This window comes from Tasmannia lanceolata, unplaced genomic scaffold (assembly GCF_043159265.1).
Source record: "Tasmannia lanceolata isolate RefF3 unplaced genomic scaffold, GAP_Taslan_0.1 ptg000044l, whole genome shotgun sequence".
Classification (NCBI taxonomy): domain Eukaryota; kingdom Viridiplantae; phylum Streptophyta; class Magnoliopsida; order Canellales; family Winteraceae; genus Tasmannia; species Tasmannia lanceolata.
The window spans coordinates 5071499-5092250 of record NW_027518721.1 but is presented as its reverse complement, the minus strand read 5'-3'; the positions used below and the strand labels follow the sequence as shown (position 1 = coordinate 5092250).

General features: G+C 38.0%; 2 protein-coding genes across 4 annotated transcripts in view; both read right to left on the bottom strand.

Annotated features, from left to right (window-relative positions):
• Window positions 1-2914: 2914 nt before the first annotated feature.
• On the bottom strand, window positions 2915-8607 carry LOC143863943 (cyclin-SDS-like). The gene is made up of 7 exons (XM_077374745.1): window positions 7344-8607; window positions 7092-7259; window positions 5992-6158; window positions 5147-5275; window positions 4074-4254; window positions 3828-3872; window positions 2915-3246 (listed from the first exon to the last, which is right to left on the bottom strand). The coding sequence occupies exons 1-7, from the start codon at window positions 8520-8522 to the stop codon at window positions 3214-3216; spliced, it is 1902 nt and encodes a 633-aa protein (XP_077230860.1). The 5' UTR covers window positions 8523-8607; the 3' UTR covers window positions 2915-3213.
• A 2919-nt stretch (window positions 8608-11526) lies between these two features.
• LOC143863660 (potassium channel KOR1-like) overlaps window positions 11527-20752 on the bottom strand; it is a 71852-nt gene continuing 62626 nt past the window's right edge. For 2 of the 3 annotated variants that reach the window (XM_077374394.1, XM_077374395.1), the window contains 3 exons: window positions 20347-20641; window positions 12831-12952; window positions 11527-11934 (listed from right to left, as the gene is read on the bottom strand). In XM_077374394.1, coding sequence (XP_077230509.1) covers window positions 11657-11934; window positions 12831-12952; window positions 20347-20641 — 695 coding nt within the window. In that variant the 3' untranslated portion in view covers window positions 11527-11656. Of the gene's footprint in view, window positions 11935-12830; window positions 12953-20346; window positions 20642-20752 lie in introns of those variants that run through there. The other variant, XM_077374396.1, reaches the window with a different exon arrangement.

The following is a 20752-nucleotide window of genomic DNA, read 5'->3' as shown; positions in this document are numbered from 1 at the left end:
TAACCATTAATTACCACTAAATTATGTAATTATGGTTCAGTTTGCTACAATTCTCATGTTTATAGAGGAATCATCATATCCATTTATTTGGGTAAGTGATGTTCGCCCCATTTTCTTCCCCGGGCCACCCCCTGTAGTGAAATTATGACAACTCACTTTACACTACAAAGGGGTGCCCCGGGGAAGAAAAGGGGTCGAATTTATCATTTCTCTTTATTTGGCAATCACATGGTGGGACTCTACTTGGATTCAACGTACAATTTAGTTGAGAAACCCGAAGTGTGCGATTAATTGTTTCCAAAATGGACAGGTTGCCGTCCACATTCAGATGGCTTGGATAAGTGATTAGAGAGATGTTTAGGCTTAATACATGACTGTCAATGTCAATATCATCGTAATAGCTGTCTTACGCCATGGATTGACAACACGGTCTCGGATAGGGGTGTCAATGGATCCTGACGGTCCGATGGATCGTCCGAATCCGAACGTTAATAAACGGGATCTAAACATATGAATAGGATCCACGGGCATAATTCGGATCATCAAATCTGGGATCCGAAAAATTTTGGATTGTGTATGGGCACGCCACAGATGCCCATTGGATAGTCACGATCCGAAATAGTTTACAAAAATACCCTCCAAATTTTGTTAATGCTAACCGTTCTATGAAGGGTATTTTGGTCAAAACCTCTCTTATTACTTAATGAATTGGATGGGAATGCGATTTCACTCATTTCAGACTTTCACAAAGGAAAAGATAGGGGTTTTGTTCTTTATGCATCATATTATTTGATAATAGTTATACATTATATTTGTGTATGCAATTTTGATTAGTTTTATTGTTTACAAGCATTAATATACACATAGATAAGTTTTTAATTTAGTTGAAGAAAATACATAGAGACACACTAATAGTGGACTGTCATTCTATCTCTTTTTAAAAAAATTAATTGTTTACTTAGCTTAGTGGGACATAATAGGACACTCCGATGGAAGGTCCGAATTAAAATGGATCGTTATCATGACGTGGAAAGTAGGATCCGAAGAACAATCCGATTCCGACCCGACCGATAAGGAATTTAAATGGATCGTGACTGTGACATAGGTGGATCCGACCCGAAGTGGATCCGTGACATCTCTAGTCTCGGAGGGCAATTGCCTCTTTGATTACCTCTACACATGGCTTGAAATTTCGACTGAAATTCTAGATTTCGGTCAACACCGACACCGAAATGGCCGAAATCTGAAACGTACAAAATTTCAGCCCAAAAAACGTACATTTCGAACGGCTTTACCCAATTTCGACTGAAATTTCGGTTTCGACTAGGTCCGAAATATATGCTAAAACCGAAATTTCAAACATGCCTCTAAAACATACTTGCATAAAGGGATTTGCTAATGTCCATTGCAGAAGGCATTTCGCAGATGGCCTGTTGCACGTCAGAGCAGCCACATCGTGAAAGAAGACAAAATCTGCTGCAAAGTGTGCCCATGTGGCTGCTCAGACATCCAACAGGCCATCTGCAAAATGCCTTCTGAGATTGACGCTAGCAAATCCCCTCTAAAAACAAGTGCATTTCCACCTCCTTTTGTTTGCCATGAGGTTATTATAACCGTATAAATGTAGATTTTCCTTTCACAATTAGATTTCTTATAACTAAATTTCTCTTTAGCTACTTAACACCTTATTTATGTAAAATTTGTTATAGCTATTAAATACCCTACACTTTTAAGTATTGGGTCTTTTTACCTCATAAAAAATTTAATGATAAAAGCACTTATTTTGCACAGGATCATTAATTCCTGCAAGTTGAAGGAAACCAGTTAAGGCTGCCTTGTTTGTTTCAGATTGTGACGACCGACCGATATGTCACACAATGAGTGTTATATCAATTCTAGTAGAAGGAAACCAAACAGGACCTAAGTGTTATTGACCATCCAAAAGGATGTGATTTATAGGATAATTAATCAATGCAAATTCGGACGGCATCAATTGGATATTCTGATTCATGCCACGATCCATTAATCGTGTAACAAAAGTTTAATGATTATATATATATATATATATATATATATATATATATATATATATATATATAGAGAGAGAGAGAGAGAGAGAGAGAGAGAGAGAGAGAGAAAACTGTTGGTGCGCTTAAGTTGTTATAATGCCTCCCATTTGTCTAAATGTTTGGGTCCCGTTGGATCCCGCTTAAGCGCACCAATGGGAGGCGTTATAACAACTTAAGCGCAGCTCACTAACAGTTTTCTCATATATATATATATAATATATATATATATATATATATATATATATATATATATATAGAGGAAAGTGTTGGTGAGCTTAAGCGCCCAATCACATTGGGGCATACTTTGTTAGGATGATCCAAAGCATTCATTTGAAAGGCCCTTACATAGATGGGGTGTATACCAAAAATCAGTTCCATAGGATCATCCTAACCCATCCATTTGTGGAGGTCAAAATGGACAGACATTATTTGTCCACAAATCTGCCCATTTTTGTCCTCCACAAATGGAGGGGTTAGGATGATCCTATGGAGCTGATTTTTGGTACACACCCTATCTATGATAGGGCCTTGCAAATGAATGGTTTGGATCACCACAGAAAATGTGGGACCCATGTGATTGGGGTGCTTATAAGCTCACCATAAGTTTGGTGAGCTTAAGCTCACCAACACTAAGTTTGGTGATTTTTGGATCACCAAAACAATGTGGGCCCATTGTATTTTAACCCGCCGGTGTAGCTTCACTTTCCTCTATATATATATATATATATATATATATATATATATATATATATATATATGAGGGGCATTAAAAGGGTAGGTCAAAAAAATAAAAAAATAAAAAAGGCTTAGGTCAAAAGAGTCATTTGAATCTGATGTTAGCAGATAATGACATAGCGAGACCTGAAGACGCTACTAAAGTGCTTTCTCTTTTTCTACATGTACAAGAATATTGCAAGCAGTATCTTTTCACATTTGAAGGGCTAAGGAGCACGGATTAAATTTTCTACATCTACAACACACGAATAGGCCTAAACTCTTACAATTTGCGGAAGTCCTTGAGAAAGAAGGAAAGGATTACATGATCCTTTCTTTATTGAGTGAGTTACGTACCTCTTCTATTTATTACCAGAGCTGAAATGAAATAGCTTTCTGTTTGCTACTGAATGATGCCAAAAGGTTTTTCTTAACACACATACTTCACCAACCACTCCAGACTCTGCACGTTGGAGACCTTATCATGTCAAGCAGGCTAACTAATAAGGGAGATTTTATATGGTATAAGCTCGTATAAAGTCCAGTTTTTTTTCTTAAAGTACTGTACGAACTACACCATAGGATGATGATCCAAGCCGACGTTCCCAGAAAATCATGTCTATAGGATGATCCTAGCCATCCGATGTATAGTGGAACTAGGATCATCTTATGGGCATGATTCTTTGGGCACAATCTATGTACATCGTGGCCCATGAAATGGACGGCTTGGATCATTCTATGATGTAACATGTACAGTACTTTTAGAAAAATGCTAGACAATATGGGCTTACACCATATAAAGGGCAATGCTAAATTCGCACCCCATGTAGGATAATTCGCACCCTTCTACCGTGAATTGCCGTTCAAGTCTCCCTCATACCCACCTTTACATGGGTGTGAATTATCCTCCAGGGGGTTCGAATATATCATCGCCCCACTTCTAATAAGGTGAAGAGTATGATTCGAAATGAAATATCTCTAATCTCGAATGTAATTACCAAATTACCGACTATATAGAAAGGATAGAGAAAGTGAAATCTCTACCTCAATGCATTCTGATAGATCGTCGTTTCTGGTTCTCACGTGTGTCTGCAAAACAGAGAGGAGTGACAGAGATAAAATTAAGTGGGGGTGCCATTATTGTTGAGTTGGTGATACAAAATCACTGGTTCTATTTCATTCTTGGAGCGAGTCCGACTTGACCCTTTTAAGTGGGCTCTCTATATATAGGGGTGCCATTACAAACTCAAAAAAAAAATAGAGAGAGGTCTAAAGTGGAGTTAGTAGTACCTCCATCACCCATTGGCAGGAGTCGTCGCGATTGGATGCGAGAGATGCGAGGATGACTAAGCCTGCTGCAACTGAGGAGGGCCAGAAGCAGAGTCTCTCATGGTCGAGGAGAGACAACACAGCCAGGTATTTTGCACGGTTTTCCACCTCCGCATCTGCCCTTGCAGCCTTGAGGTAGAACCTACAAGAAGAACAGGGGAAAAGATGAACAATAAGCGCGAGTTTTCGTAAGCTCCTGTGATTATCTATAAGGGCATCTTCGTCATTTTCAACGAATCACATCAACTTACATTGAACTCTTAGGATTATCCTATGAGGCCATTTTTGGAGCATGGCCTATCTATGAGAGGAACCAAAAATTGAATGATTTAGATCATCCATTCATATGGGTGATACAATACTTTTTTGGCTTTTCTAAAGAACAAAACAATACTATCCAAAGCAAAAAGATTTTTTTTAGAGAGTACCATGTTCCTTGGCCAACTGCCACATGTACATGGTGTACATTTTGTATGATCCTAGCCCCTTGATCAAGGGTATCATAAAGGATGTGTGTTTAAGATTATGATAAAGGATGTTCTTCTAAGACGACTCCAAACTATATATTGGTTATTTGGACACTTAAACCCTGTTTGTTTAAGTTTATGACACCAGATTGTGTGTGCCGAACCGATTATTGCGCTCAAATTTAAACATAATTTTGAGTCCAATAATCAGTTTGGCACTCACAATCTGTTGTCATAATCTTAAACGGACATGGCCTTTGATCACCAAATGATAGCTCATATGGATCAACAATCTGATTACTAAGGCCCTGTTCATTTAAGATTATGACAATTGATTGTGAGTTCAAAACCAATTATCGGACTCAAATTTACATTTCATTTTGAGTCCAATAATTGGTTCTTGACTCAACAATCGGTTTTCATAATCTAAAACGAACAGGCCCAATTTTGAGTCCACTAATAGGTATTGGACTGACAATAGTTGTCATAGTCTTATAAGAACAGGGCCTAAACCACATTTAAGTTGCTCACAATGGAAGTTCAGAGATAAAGAGAGGAGTATCGTACCATAAGAAGTTGTAGGTGGTGGGCATGGAACATTGATAATTGAGAACCTCCATCACTAGCCACTCCATAGCTACAACTTGACGCCTAGAGTAGATATCGTTCCCGACATTGAACGTCATTTCCCTGATACTGAAACAATCCAGAGAGCATTAGCAGCGAGTAATATGAGTTCTAATTGTACTTTTTATGTTGAAAAAATGAAAATAAAACAAATTTTAAGTCAATTTTTAATTCGAAAGAAACGAAGTAGCCTTAGAAAAAATGATTCATTTCACTCATTGTCCAACCTTGGGAAGTTGGCGAGGAGAGAATACTGATTCTAGCTATTCCTAAAGGACTTAGTTAACTATCGAAAAAGATTTATTTTTATCAAGATCTAAGAGGGAAAGTAGATAATAAGTAATCCTATCTTTGAGGGCCCTCTATGGATGATACCAAAATTGTTCCTTATTTGAGAATGGGACATTAAGGCCACTTTAGAAGCCATTAATTACATAATTTCTAAAAGTACTTTAACCATTATTTTCCAATTCATCATACTTAGCTTCAAAACCATTTTCTTATCACAAGCAAATATTTTAGAGGTATCCAAAGAGACCTTACATCATTTGATATTCAGATACATTAAGGACCTGTTCGTTTTGGATTTTGCTAGTTGATTTTGAATCCAAAACTGGTTATTGAGCTCAAAATTGTATCAATTTTTTGTCTAATAATAAGTTTTGGACTCATAATCAATTCTAAAAAACCAATACAAAACAGGAGAGGATTTGATTTTTTTTAACTACGGTTACAGAAATTCAATGTAAACATTCGTAAAGTGGTGGTGAATAAGTAAATATTACCTGTTAAGAGGCTGATTTTCCTCTATCCTTATAGCCAGCGTGCAACATGATATTCCAAGTATTTGAAGGTATCGCTGGTTTTTGAAAAATCCTCTGCTTAGAAATCTGTCGAGCAGGCTAACGCCCAAGAAGAGAGTCTTGCAATGCAGCATGTGAGCATTCGAGTGCTGATAAGAGAAAGAAAGATTGACATTCAACAAAGGGAAACGATTTAAGACAAAAAAAGAAAGGCTACTCATGTTGGCACCACCATGTTTTGATAATTGTACTAAATTCAGAATGTTTTTTTATTGAAACAGCTTTCAAAGGTTTATTTCAGCTGGACAGGAGCTCTCAAAAGCCAATTACAGACGAAAAGACAAGCTGAGTTTGTGCAATTATTAAAACATGGCAATGTCAATATCAATAGCCAAAATAAATTCACTAAACAGAGTAGTTCTGTTGGTAGTTTTGCTAACCTACGCAGATAAATGCAAATCCAATGTTTGACCACTAGCTCTGCTTAAATTACAAACAAGTCCCTCCCATTTAACTAGTTTGTACTTTGAACTTTGTACTTTGTAGCTAGTTTTTCTTGTAACAGAACAGATTGGGAAAATCCGGTTTTTCTTTTTAGTGGAATCATTTTCAATAGGCAAATTTTCGTAAAAGCATTTTGCCGCTGACTTTTGCAGGACAAAATGAATAAGACAAAATCTGCTAAAAGTGAGCCTCTGTGGCTGTCTTCTCAGGCAAAAGTCACCCGATTCTGCGAAATTGCCTTGCAAATCTCAAGCAACAAACATAAAAAAGACGGGACTCATTGAAAGGGGCATTTTGGTACTAAGCAAATCAGGAAGAAATTTTTTTTACAAGTAACAAAACGAACTGCCTTTGTCAGCTGTCCAAGGAGGATCTCACATGCATCCGTTTCAGAACAGAGCAAGTAAAACTGATTGTAGTTGTGTACTTCGCCCAACTCAAGCAAACTCATGAAAGATCGCCGATTATTTGTAATTGTACTTTGCTAAACTCAAAGTAACCGATTCATGAAAGATCACTAAAATCGGCCATTATCGATTGAGAAACAAGTTAGGAAACGTGATTCGAGAAAATCTCACCTCGATTATCCAGTTCACCATCAGCAACCTCTGCTGGACGATTAGATCGTCGAATTCTGACGTGGAGCTGTATTCCTCGTTGTAATTGACAAGAAATGAATGTTTTCTCTCTCTGCTCCTAAATTTTTTATAGGATTCTTCATGCTCTTCGTCTTCGAAACTCAAAAGCTAAAACAGAAATTTCAGAACTTAAATAAGATATCAAAAAGGTATAGAAAATGATTTAATTAAGTTTCGGATATGAGAACTTACAGTAAAATCGTCTGAATACTCTTCTTCAGTTTCTGAAGGCGGAAAAGCTTTAAGACGCGAGCTCAATCTGGAGAGCTGCTGTGAGTATTGAAGAAACATAGAAAAACAAGTAGACGGATTCGAATTTTCAGCAGATCTTTCAGAAAAATCATCGGATGATTCGTTGAAAATCGACGGAGTGTAGTCTGAAAACTCTTGCTCTGAATGTTTATGTGAAATCTCTGCCTCGAGCTCTGAAAGTGTCATTTCCGGGAAAGTCGAGTGATCTGAATCTTCTTCCGTCATCTTCTCCGAGCAAGCGAGATCTGAATAGAGATCGTTTGTTTCTTTTTCTGCTGTTGATTCTGCTACATCCGACTCTGTTTTTGTTCCCTTTACAGAGAAATTTCCCTCAGATTGACAGAGATTTCTAGCATTTGCTCCAGAAAGCGAGTCGATGCAAGAAATTTCAGAAAATCCGATTCCAGAAGTAACTTTTTGTTCAATATCCGGTGCCTGTTTGGCGACTTTCCTTGATCTGGAACTCGGATTTGAATTTTTTTCAGTAAACTCACCGATTTTGCAGAGATTGCGTTCTTTCTCAACAAAAAAAGACTCGATGCAAGAAATTTCCGAAAGCTCCACAATCGAAGCTTGATTTGCCTCTGTTTTAGCTCTTTTACTAGATCTCTCATTTAGATTTGAGTCTCCTTCAGAAAACAAATCCGATCTGCTGAAGCTTTCCTCATCCGCATTTCCTTCATCTTCCTTCGTTCTTATATAATTTTTCTGCCTGAAATAAGCTCGCGTCATAGGCCGGAAATCTTTTCCAGGCGATTTTTCCGACACATCTGTTTGAAATGAAGTTCCGGAGACTCCGATCTGCTTCTTTTCTTTCTTCTGACGAGTAGATCTCGGTCTCTTCCCCAGATTCTCAGATCTGATTTGAATCAAGCTCGAATTACTCGAAATTTCTCCCGGAAAACACGAAGAAGAACAAGAAGCCGCTGCAAAGGACGAAATCTCCGTTACTGTGTCTTCAACTAGTTCATTCGAAGATCCGTCAACGATCGGAAAGATCGGAATACGTTTCCGGCGAGGAATTTTTGACCGGAGCTTCTTAGAGTAAGATACCGGTTTGAACGCTCGTTTTTTTCTAGAGCTACTCTGCTGAAGAATAGGAACAACTTTCTTAGGCATTTTGGCTGAATCAAATTGTGCAGAGAAAAATACAATGTTTCTTTGTTTTCTCTTGGAATTTGAAGAAGAGTTTGAGATTTTGAGGAAGAAAAATGAAGAGAGGAAGAACTAACTACACGATCTGCTCTTTCAGTGCCCTTTTATAGGCTGTGGTCAGAGTTAGGAATACTAGTAACCTTCGCTGAATATATTTCTCTGTGTCAAATGGCGCTTACTCTGCACATATATTGGACCTGCGAAAGTTATTAGGATTCCATGCGCACACACACTGAGCTCAAAACTACACGTGGCAAATGTAATGGCGGAAACTAGTCGATAGAGCACATCATGGGGCCTAAAAGTGTCACGTGGTGAAGCAATCCTAACCGTCCGATCAAAGATTTTGCCCATTAAATATGAGGCGTTGCGTTTGTCACATTTTGTATGACCAAGGTTTTAAATTTCGGAACGTTTCGGCTTATATTCCTACTAATGTGATTTCCATTACAGATAGACAAATATTCTTATCTGCGGTCCTCACAGAAATTTTGGGACCGAAATTCTGTAGAAGGGCTCAAAATTTCGGTAATTTCGGCCGAAAACTGTAAAGAAATAAAAAAAGTTAATATTTTATCAAAAAATTTCACCGAAATTTCGAATCTGGTAAATTTCGGCAGTTTCGGTTTCGGTCGTGACCGAAATCCAAAACTTCGGTTTAAAACCATGGTTATGACCACACAACTGATGAGAATTTTGGATCTTAATATATCCGAAGTGGACCCCACAAGATCAATAAATCTGCTTAACAATCTAATAGATGGAGAATTTTCACCATTGGATGGTAAAGTGCAAATGTTTGAGGGTCAAGATCATTCGATCGAGGGGTCCCATATTACCTATCAAGAAAAAAAAGGATCATCCGATCTGACCAATCTTCTTGATGGGTCCCACCAGATCTCAATTGTTAGCTTGCACACGAATAGACAGTCCCATGTGTCCAAAGGATTGAACAAAAATCGCGCACAACAGCTGATCCAATCTTGTCCGTTGGATAAATATCCTAGGGTCAGAAATTTTTTTGGATGGTGACCCCACTCAAGCATAGGGGAGAATCGGGTAGATCTGAATAGAGGTACATTGATTTCTAAGGGGTATTTTTGTAACAATAATAAATCCTACTCAAAATTTCAAACAACATCTCATTTTCTCACCTTCTTTCCTCTTTACTTTCCCTAACTCCTGTCATAGGGGTGTCAATCGATCTAGAGGGTCCGATGGACCATCCGAATCCAAATTTAAACAGACAGGACATGGACACATTGCGAGGATCCATGGACAGATTTCAGGACCCATCTTAGCGCCCGAAATTATTACCGATGGGATCCGGACAACCCACAAAAACCCGCAGGACATTCCTAAATCCGATATGTATTATAATATTTAACGAAAATACCCTCTTAATTTAATGAAGACAACAACAGTCTTCATTAACGAGGTGGCTGGTCTGATGTGCGACAAACCAGCCGTGAAAAGCCTCTTGGGATGGACGCTAGCAATTCCCTAAATTTTTATATCTTTTAAGAAATATTGCGGTATTTTAGTAAAAATAAGCCATATGCATTTTTTTCAAATGATTTTTATTTTAATATTTTTTCATTCATCTCTCTCAAGTCTCAAGTCACAAGTCACCATCTTCTCATCCTTCTAAATTGAAGAAATCGAACGGCTAAGTATAAGGGGGTCAATTTTGGCTCGGGCTCGGAAGCTCGCTCGAGCTCGGCTGGAATCCTTAACGAGCCGAGCCCGATTTAGGCCAGGCTCGGCTCGGCTCATTAAGGCTCGTTAAGAATTTAATATATTTAAATATATATATTATATATTAATATATACACTAAAAGGGTTGTCTAGGGAGTAAAAGGGGGAGGCAAAATATGTCACTTCATTTTAGGAACCCCATTTGTTACTTGGACCACCCCCATAGTGTAAAAAAAGTAGTGAAATTACACTATATAGGGCTGTCCAGGAAAGATGAGTGGTGTGAAAAAAAGCTCGGTAAGGCTCGCGAGCCTGGCCGAGCCGAGCCGAGCCGAGCCTGATTCGAGCCCGAGCCGAGCTTTTGAGCTTAACGAGCCGAGCCGAGCCTGGCCAAGCTCGGCTCGGCTCGGCTCGTTTACACCCCTAGCTAAGTACTTATGAGTTACATAATCGACTAACTTGATTGGAGCAAATTGGGGTCTTTTGAGAACACATTGGCCAAGTTTTCTATGAAACATCTACAGTACGGACTTGCTAGGCAATTTCGCAAAAAGTCATTTCGCGGCTCCCTTTTTTTGGGAGAGAACAGCCACCATGTAGCGGATTTTGTCTTATTCATTAAATTCATCTTAGGTGGCTGTTTTCTACTGAAAAAGACAAAATCTGCTACGAGGTGGCTGTTCTCACTTGAAAAAGTGAGCAGCAAAATGGCTTTTTGCAAAATTGCCTAGCTAGTCCGAGTACAGTACGAACACTTATTTTTCTAAATAACATGAAGGAAGCTTAAATTCAGTTTTCACTACATGGTATTTTTCAATAATCATGATTTTTATTTTCATAAAACTTACGGGTAATACGTGAGAAATTGTTGAACTATTCATTAAATTTCCATTTAACTAGAAAAAAGCAGGTTTAATTAGGAAATTTTGCATTTAATTTGAAAATTGCGAGAAATTTTTTAACTTTCGGAATTTTTAATGTTTAAAATGTGATATTAAAGATTGGGGATTTTTTTAAATAATCTTTGAATCATTTGGATGTTACCACCATTGCTATTTTCTAACTCGACCGTGGCATTTGTATGAAAATTCGACCCTTAAAAGCCTTTTCCATCATCACTGGCAAGATGAAGTTCCTAAGATTTTGTAAATTCTTGTCACAAAATCTGTACAGTTATTCGATGTTTAGAGATTTTAGCTGCTGAATTCTCAGCTAAGCAGTTTCCTAAGATGAAGCTTTGCTGATTTCTATAGAAACCTTAGTTTGGAGCTGAAATAAAACACAGCATTTTAAATTTGAATCTGGCACCCCAATATCCAACACATTTGCAAATGCAGATAACTCTTGCGTGTACAAACGCAAGACACCTCGATAACAATACATTATAATACACAGCTTCCCTATATTAATGATACATGCCCATGAGCTTTCTCTTGGGAGTTTCCATCTGTAACCAAATACAACTTTTGACTATCACAAATCATATCTATATCCAGAATTTTACCTGCATCTTCTGTTAATATGCTAGAACACGAACAATTTAGCAGCTTTTGGGCCAATTCGATGAGCTCTTCTAAGCTGCGTGGGATCCATAACACAACTCCCTCTCTCCTCTTCTCCTTTGGATCCCATGGATGGAAAGGAAATACTGTACATTTCCGTGGTGGGTGTGTTTTATCTGTTCAACAGATGAGAAATAATGCATTGAGAATTATCAGCAAGAGGGTACAAAATGTTTCAAAAATAGAAAGCAGCATTGATAGATTTTATTTACTTAGACACAAAATGTGGTATTTTGGATCAATGTATAGAGTAATGTGGAGCCCATGCGTAATTCTTGGCTCTGTTTCTTTCGACGTAAAATTGGCGTAAAACGAAATTTACATCCATTGTTAAGTGTAAAATTGGGTGTCAAATTTGTTTTACGCCCACTTTACGTCGAAATAAATGGAGCCAATAATAAAAGTACAAGTGGGATCCAGCAATCTGGTGATTCAAACCATTCATCTGTTGCCTTACAACGAATAGGTCACAGGCCAACCAAAAATCTCCTGCATCATACAATCCTAACCCTCTTATTTGTCAATATTTCTGTAGTGTTTTTTAAAAACTTTCTCTGAGTCATTCCTTTCACACCCTATCATTATAATTGTAGTGTTTTTTTTAAACTTTCTCTGAGTCATTCCTTTCACACCCTATCATTATAATTATTAGGATCGTCCAACGGAAAAGAATTTTGGGGCACGGGCTAACAAATGAATGGTTGCAATCATTGATAATGGGGTCCCAAGCCTCGACTTTTATCAGCCTTATTTTTCCAGAATACCATATAATTTCAGAATTTTAAAAGGCTACTGATATTTGCACTACCATGTTTAATAATGACATAAGTTCATCTTGTCTTTCCAAATATCAGTAGCTTCTATTATGATGGTATATATGTATGGTATCAACCAGAGAGCAGGTACGCTCAGACGGCCGTTTTCAGTGTTGGGATCAACATTTTTTTAAAAGAACAAGACCTTATGTTCTAACATCATCAACTGCAGAAAGCACCTGGAAAGTAGATAATACCTCTGATCTCTTGAGAGATATCGGAGAACTCAGGCATCTGTATAGACTTGGCATCTTCCAGTAGTTTAATCAAGGGCTTGCTTCCGGCCCTATGTCCTTCATCGAGAGGAGTGTTTCCCCATCTGAAAACTCAAAATACAACCAAACGTTTGTCAAGCTGATTGCAGATACTGACCAACCAGTTATCACAGCCAAATGAGCCATAAGGAAAATTTTACGCGAACGAGTTCTTATCTGAATCAAAGCTAAGAAACTTTGTACACAAGTAGTCCAAGTGTCCATCAATCCACATTTCCATATTTTTGAACAATAGTGTTGCTTTATTGAATTAAAAACATCATTACAGGAATGAGCAGTCCCCATAATTAGAGTACAAGACAAGGGAATATCACTAACAACTAGCCTGTGCTAATTCTGATTCCTTACTGCGCCCAAGATTCCATGACATTGTGTCGTTAGTTCGTCTGCATTTCCTATCTTCTCATTATAGATAAAATTTGAATTGCGGACCAATAAAATGTAACGAACATGGAAAATGATACAAGCATCTACTGATGTGAAAGACTGTAAGTACTACAACCATAACAAGTTGAAGGTAATGGGAAACTATGTCACAAATATCGTTCTCGGGAATTTCTCGGCAAGGGAAAATCTCGGGATATATCAATTTTTTTCATTTTTTTCGGGTTTATAACGGAAAAAAAAAATGATAAAAATAAAAAGATTTAAAAAATATAATAAATATAATAAAAATATCGTCAAAATATCGCGATATTTTATTATAAAAATGAAAATAACGCTATACTTTTAAATTCTAAGGATTATTTAGGGATTTGGTCGTTTTATCAAAATGCCGGAATAAAAACGCAATATTTTATAAAAATGAAAATAACGCTATACTTTTAAATTCTCACTAGGGGTATATACAAATAGTTTGGCATTGTGTAATGGGGTTGAATCTGGCACCCCAAAATCCAACACATTTGCACACGCAGATAACTCTTGCCTGTACAAACGCAAGACACCTCGATAAGAATACATTATAGTAAATATGTAGAATAGCATATTATATTGGATAAATGGAAAGTCGATCATTTAAGAGACAAAGGTAAGATCATGTGGAGATTTGTTCCTACAAATTTCTGAGAATGATTGAATAAAAGGAATATATCTTTTTAGGACAAAAGCAAATCAATGAAGAAGATCAACAGGCTTCTTAAGAGATGGGATCTAGATAGAAATGAGTTTGGGGGTTCTTAGACATTGGGATTCATCAGTGATCACATTGCAAGAGGAAAAATTAGTTCTTCTTCAAAAGCAAGATTTCCCAATTCTATCAAATTCAACTTCGATGACAGCTCTAAGGTGAATCGGATTTGGCAGGGGTAGGTGGTGTATTTAGGAACAAGAAATTTTATTTTTTTTATGTTTTTCAATAACTTTGGCAAAAAAGATTCAGATGAAGCAGAACTTACTTTTGCTTATTATCTATTGAGTCGAGTGCCTATTCTTGTGTTCAACGGAGATGCAACCAATGTGATTTCCTGGGAACTTTTTGCAGCTCAGGTCTTTAGCAATCAGCCCATATGCTGGGTGAGATTTGGGACCTCTATAAGGCCAAGTTTAAAAGTTCGGACTCAAACGAGAACTCGTCAAGGTAAAAAGGATGGACTCAGGTGAGTCAATGATTTACACGGTCAATTGTTCATTGAATCAAGCGAGTCAAATGGGTTTTTCATTGAATAAAGTGAGTCAAATGGGTTTTTATTGAGTTGGTTGGACAACAAAGCCACGGAATAACCGAGTGACTCGGGCAAGTCGATGATTGACTTGACGAATTTTTAAACATAGTTAGAGGGTTTAAACTGCTTGTGTTCAACGGAGATGCAACCGATGTGATTTCCTGGGAACTTTTTGCAGCTCAGGTCTTTAGCAATCAGCCCATATGCTGGGTGAGATTTGGGACCTCTATAAGGCCAAGTTTAAAAGTTCGGACTCAAACGAGAACTCGTCAAGGTAAAAAGGATGGACTCAGGTGAGTCAATGATTTACACGGTCAATTGTTCATTGAATCAAGCGAGTCAAATGGGTTTTTCATTGAATAAAGCGAGTCAAATGGGTTTTTATTGAGTTGGTTGGACAACAAAGCCACGGAATAACCGAGTGACTCGGGCAAGTCGATGATTGACTTGACGAATTTTTAAACATAGTTAGAGGGTTTAAACTGCTTGTGTTCAACGGAGATGCAACCGATGTGATTTCCTGGGAACTTTTTGCAGCTCAGGTCTTTAGCAATCAGCCCATATGCTGGGTGAGATTTGGGACCTCTATAAGGCCAAGTTTAAAAGTTCGGACTCAAACGAGAACTCGTCAAGGTAAAAAGGATGGACTCAGGTGAGTCAATGATTTACACGGTCAATTGTTCATTGAATCAAGCGAGTCAAATGGGTTTTTCATTGAATAAAGCGAGTCAAATGGGTTTTTATTGAGTTGGATGGACAACAAAGCCACGGAATAACCGAGTGACTCGGGCAAGTCGATGATTGACTTGACGAATTTTTAAACATAGTTAGAGGGTTTAAACTGCTTGTGTTCAACGGAGATGCAACCGATGTGATTTCCTGGGAACTTTTTGCAGCTCAGGTCTTTAGCAATCAGCCCATATGCTGGGTGAGATTTGGGACCTCTATAAGGCCAAGTTTAAAAGTTCGGACTCAAACGAGAACTCGTCAAGGTAAAAAGGATGGACTCAGGTGAGTCAATGATTTACACGGTCAATTGTTCATTGAATCAAGCGAGTCAAATGGGTTTTTCATTGAATAAAGCGAGTCAAATGGGTTTTTATTGAGTTGGTTGGACAACAAAGCCACGGAATAACCGAGTGACTCGGGCAAGTCGATGATTGACTCGACGAATTTTTAAACATAGTTAGAGGGTTTAAACTGCTTGTGTTCAACGGAGATGCAACCGATGTGATTTCCTGGGAACTTTTTGCAGCTCAGGTCTTTAGCAATCAGCCCATATGCTGGGTGAGATTTGGGACCTCTATAAGGCCAAGTTTAAAAGTTCGGACTCAAACGAGAACTCGTCAAGGTAAAAAGGATGGACTCAGGTGAGTCAATGATTTACACGGTCAATTGTTCATTGAATCAAGCGAGTCAAATGGGTTTTTCATTGAATAAAGCGAGTCAAATGGGTTTTTATTGAGTTGGTTGGACAACAAAGCCACGGAATAACCGAGTGACTCGGGCAAGTCGATGATTGACTTGAAGAATTTTTAAACATAGTTAGAGGGTTTAAACAGTGTTAGAGGGTTTATATTTTTCTTCTCTTCAGTTGAGACTTGAGAGATGCCAATGAATAATGAGAGAGGGTTTAAATAGATTGACTTATGTGTGGGGACAGTCTTTGCCCCTTTTTAAAATTTTGTTTTCACTAAACTCAACTCACTCAACTAAACCTTTGTCCCAAACTAGTTGGGGTCGGCTAATGAATCCTTTAGAAAATTTTCATGAAGAAGGTGAAAGAATCTACCCGGCTCAAATTGACTTAAGTCTAATCCTGACAATGGTTGGTTTTGTCTTCATGGATTATTTTCTTCCATTCTCTCCTATCAAAGGTCATGTTCTCTGTTATGTTCCTAGCCATCAAGTCTTTCCTCACTATTTCTACCCAAGATGTTTTCGGTCTGACCCTACCTCTTTTTACTCCATCAACTTGGCACGAGTCACTTCTTCTCACTAGAGCATCCAAAGGCCAACGTTGGATATGCCCAAACCATCTTAAGCGGTGCTCTCTCATCTTCTCCTCAATTGGTGCTACCCCCACCGTTTTACGGATGTCTTCATTTTTAATTCTATCTAACCTTGTGTGGCCGCACATCCATCTAAGCATTCACATCTCCGCTACACTCATCTTATGCACATGCTACTTCTTGGTGGCCCAACATTCTGAGCCGTACATCATGGTTGGCCTCACAGCTGTCATATAAAACTTTCCCTTCAACTTGGTAGGTATTTTACGGTCGCACAGAACTCCTGAAGCATGCTTCCACTTCAACCAACCTGCTCTTATTCTGTGGTTAACATCCTCTTCAATCTCTCCTTCCTTATGTAGGAATTTGAACCAAGATAGCAAAACATATCCTTCTTAGGTACCTCCTGTCCAGTCATATTTACTACATCATCGCCCGTCTCCTTACATTACTAAAGTTGCACTCCATATACAATGTCTTAGTCTTACTCAGTCTAAAACCTTTGGATTCCAAAGTAGTTCTCCATCTCAACTCAACTCAACTCAACTAAGCCTTTGTCCCAAACTAGTTGGGGTTGGCTAATGAATCCTGTAGAAAATTTTCATGACCAAAGTAGTTCTCCATAACTAAAATTTTTTCACTATCTTTTAATAAATTTGTTTCAAAGAAATAAATTTGTATCATATATTTACTTAGGGAAATGTTATCAGCACTACTGTATTTTGATGAGGGCACTCCTCACTTTATTAAAAGTACGGTATGACCCGCACTATAGGATGATCCAAACCGTCCATTAGACGGGCCATAGCCTAAATAGGTTGTGCCTCAAAATCATTTCCATTGGTTGATCCTAACCCTCCGATCTGAATTTTAGAGGGTTGATCCTAACCCTCTGTAGATCGGAGGGTTAGGAACAACCTGTGGAAATGATTTTTGGGGCACAGCCTGTTTAGGCTGTGGCCTATCTAATGGACGGTTTGGATCATCTTATGGGGTAGGTCATACAGTACTTTTAATAAAGTGAGGAGTGCCCTCATCAAAATACAGTAGTGCTGATAACATTTCCCTCTACTTAACATGTTTTTTTTTTTTTTTGAAAGGGAAATGATAAATGCGCCCCTTTTCATCACTTGGGACACCCAGGTGCAGTGTACGATGGCAATCAGGTCCCTTCAAACCTCCCATGTGATGTACAACTGCCTCTTTGTAGTCATAGATAAAGTACACCTGGGTAGGGGTGTAAACGGATCGAATTCGAAGCGGATATGGCTATATCTGAATTCGATTACAGTATACATTATCCGAATTCGGATTCAAATTTGAATTTGACGGATATTTAATATCTATTACCGAATTCGTATCCGTCGGATATTGTTCGAATTCGGATATTATCCGTATCCGTTTATCCGGTAAATTTGAACATTTTCTTGCAGCACTTTATCTTTCTTCTCCTTCTTACTCCTCGAATGAATTTTCCAAACCCTAAGACCATACCTCTACCTTCTCTTCACAAAATTAACTCTCAAACCCTAAAATATATGAGATCCTCTTCTTCCTTTTAAACAAAGGCAGAGAGAGAGAGAGAGAGGCAGTGGGGATAGATGATGGTGTTGGCACTGTCTTTGAGTTTTTTTTTTTTTTTTTTTTGTATATGATGGAATGGGTATGGGCTATTTGGAATAGGGGACGTGGGAGTGCTGATGGTGGAAGATGAAGGGAAATGGGGATGGAGATGGGGATTGGATTAGAGATGGAGGTGACTGGCGGTGATGGAGGTGACTGGCGGTGATGGAGGTGGCTATGAGATGGTGGAGAGGGGCGGCGATGGATTTTGGTGGGGTTGGAGGCACCAAGTAATGCCGAAGATGTTGTCTCAGCCTCCTCCTTTCTTCTCTCTCTTGCTTCTCTTTGCAAACCTTAGAAGTCCCCTCTTTTAATTGCATTTTGGGTTTTTATATAACCCTAAGTTGAAAAATTGATCTGAGCCGTCCATTTACCATCAATGACCTAGATGGCCTTTTTGCTTTAGAATTCTCTAGAAGATATGCCATCTTCTTTCAATCACCATCATCCATTTGTCTCTTTCATCCTACAACCCACATTTGCTGCTTCATAAAGAAGCCATGTCAAACTCCAAGAATGCCCTTAAAATGAGAGATTGCTTCATTTCCTACCCAAAACACCTTTTGTTTTTGTTTTTTTTTTCTAAAAAGAAAATTCACTTTTCTTTTAGAAACAAAAGATAGTGTGTCATTACTAAAAATAAATATTAATGATGTTATTAATAATAAATAAAAAGGATTTACTTCTCGGATTCAGATGTTAAACGGATCGAATATCCCATTTATCAGATTCGCATCCGCTAAGAGCCGAATATCTCATAAACGGATTCGGATAATATCCGCTTGAAACGGATTCGGATAATATTCGCTTTAAATGGATTCGGATGCGGATGGTAATCGAATTTTCGAATATCCATTTACACCCTACACCTGGGTGTCCCAAGCAAGGTTTTAAATTTCGACCGAGATCCGAAATTTCAGACCGAAATTTTGGATTTCGGTCAACACCAAAACCGAAACATCCCGAAACTGAAATTTCAGAAACTTACCAAATTTCGGCCGAAAGTTTTGGAAAATTTGGTCGAAATTTCAATAATATATCATTATTTTATTCCTTTACGGAATTTCAACCGAAATTACCGCAATTTCAGGAGAAAAATCCGCAATTCGATTTTGTCTACCCAATTTTGACCGAAATTTCGGGATTTCGGCTAAAATTTCGGTCTCCGTGAATCCCGAAATTATAGCCGAAACTGAAATTTAAAACCTTGGTCCCAAGTAATGAAAAGGGGCGCATTTATCATTTCCCTTTTTGAAATGGTGTTTTCACTATCTTTTAATAAATTTTGATTATTGTTTCAAAGAAGTTCATATATTTACTAAACATTTAATGGAGTTTTGATTGTTTGATTCATACCTGAACAACTGTTGACTGCCATAAATTGTCTACATTCTTTTTATTTTTATTTTTTCATGATTTCCGTGTATCTATCTGTTACCTTATAGGAGCTTTTTATTTGGCAGATTTCGGCTACTCATACCTACTTGAGTATTAACTAAATTTGCATTTCAAGTCACACGATATGAAATTTTTTGACACAATGACAGTTCCAAAATGTCCTTTTTAGTTGATTGTCAAAAAATCCATAGAACAAATTGCAACGAGTCGTTATAAATATTATACCACCATTGCCATGGACCACTTAATATTCAGATGAAACTAGATAGGTAAGGATTGAACAGAACTGAAGGTAGGTTATAAATATTTATACATAAAAAACAGCATCATATATCCCATATGACTTCAACTAAAAGCAGAAAATGCGCGGAGCTCAAATAAAGTGCAAGATTCATATATGGGATTTGCTGGCAACCATCGTAGAAGGCATTTTGCGGATGGGCTGTTGCATGTGAGATCAGCCACCTCAGATGAATTAAATGAATCTGCTGAAGTTTTTATGTGATGTTCATGGGTTCATGAACATAATGGGGGGTTCTGCCTTTGATATTTGATCCAACGGCAGCTGACTTTTTCAGAATATCAAGGGTGGTACCTATGTCGTACCCCCATTACTCTCATGAAAAAGTGAACACCAAATAATTTCACTATATATGTATGTATATCCACACATGTATATGTATGCACACACACACAGTTATACATTCACAAATGAAAAAAAGTTTTATAGTTGAAGTTTACCTGTCCTTGGAGAGAACACTTGCGCCAGCTTCCACCAGCATTTTTGCCATCAAATATGACCCCTCTGAAGCTGTTATATGAAGTGGGGTCCGGTGATCATAATCTTTGGAGTTCGGATCAAGGCCGTAGGACAAAAGCTTTTTCAAGAAATCTGAATCCCCCCTCGCAACAGCCATACAAAGACAACTACCAGCATCATCTACATGGAGCAATGCTCCTTCTTTGAAAAGTAAAGAAGCCACTCGATCATGTCCATTCTTGAGGGCTTCTAGTAAGGGAGTGTTTCCAAACTTATCTAGTTCAACAATATTTATTAGCATAATATTAGACTTTTTACTTCAATATATCATAATATCAAATCAAAGAATATTGAAAAGCCACAAGCATAGGAATACATGAATGCAAC

What these genes read in the sequence shown, in the direction of transcription:
- LOC143863943 (XM_077374745.1), bottom strand. Translation starts at nt 8,522, where the DNA reads ATGCCTAAGAAAGTTGTTCCTATTCTTCAGCAGAGTAGCTCTAGAAAA. An exon ending in AGTATTCAGACGATTTTACT is followed by an intron (nt 7,260 to 7,343) that starts GTAAGTTCTCAT and finishes TTTCTGTTTTAG; the next exon opens with CTTTTGAGTTTCGAAGACGA. An exon ending in CCTGCCAATGGGTGATGGAG is followed by an intron (nt 3,873 to 4,073) that starts GTACTACTAACT and finishes TCTGTTTTGCAG; the next exon opens with ACACACGTGAGAACCAGAAA.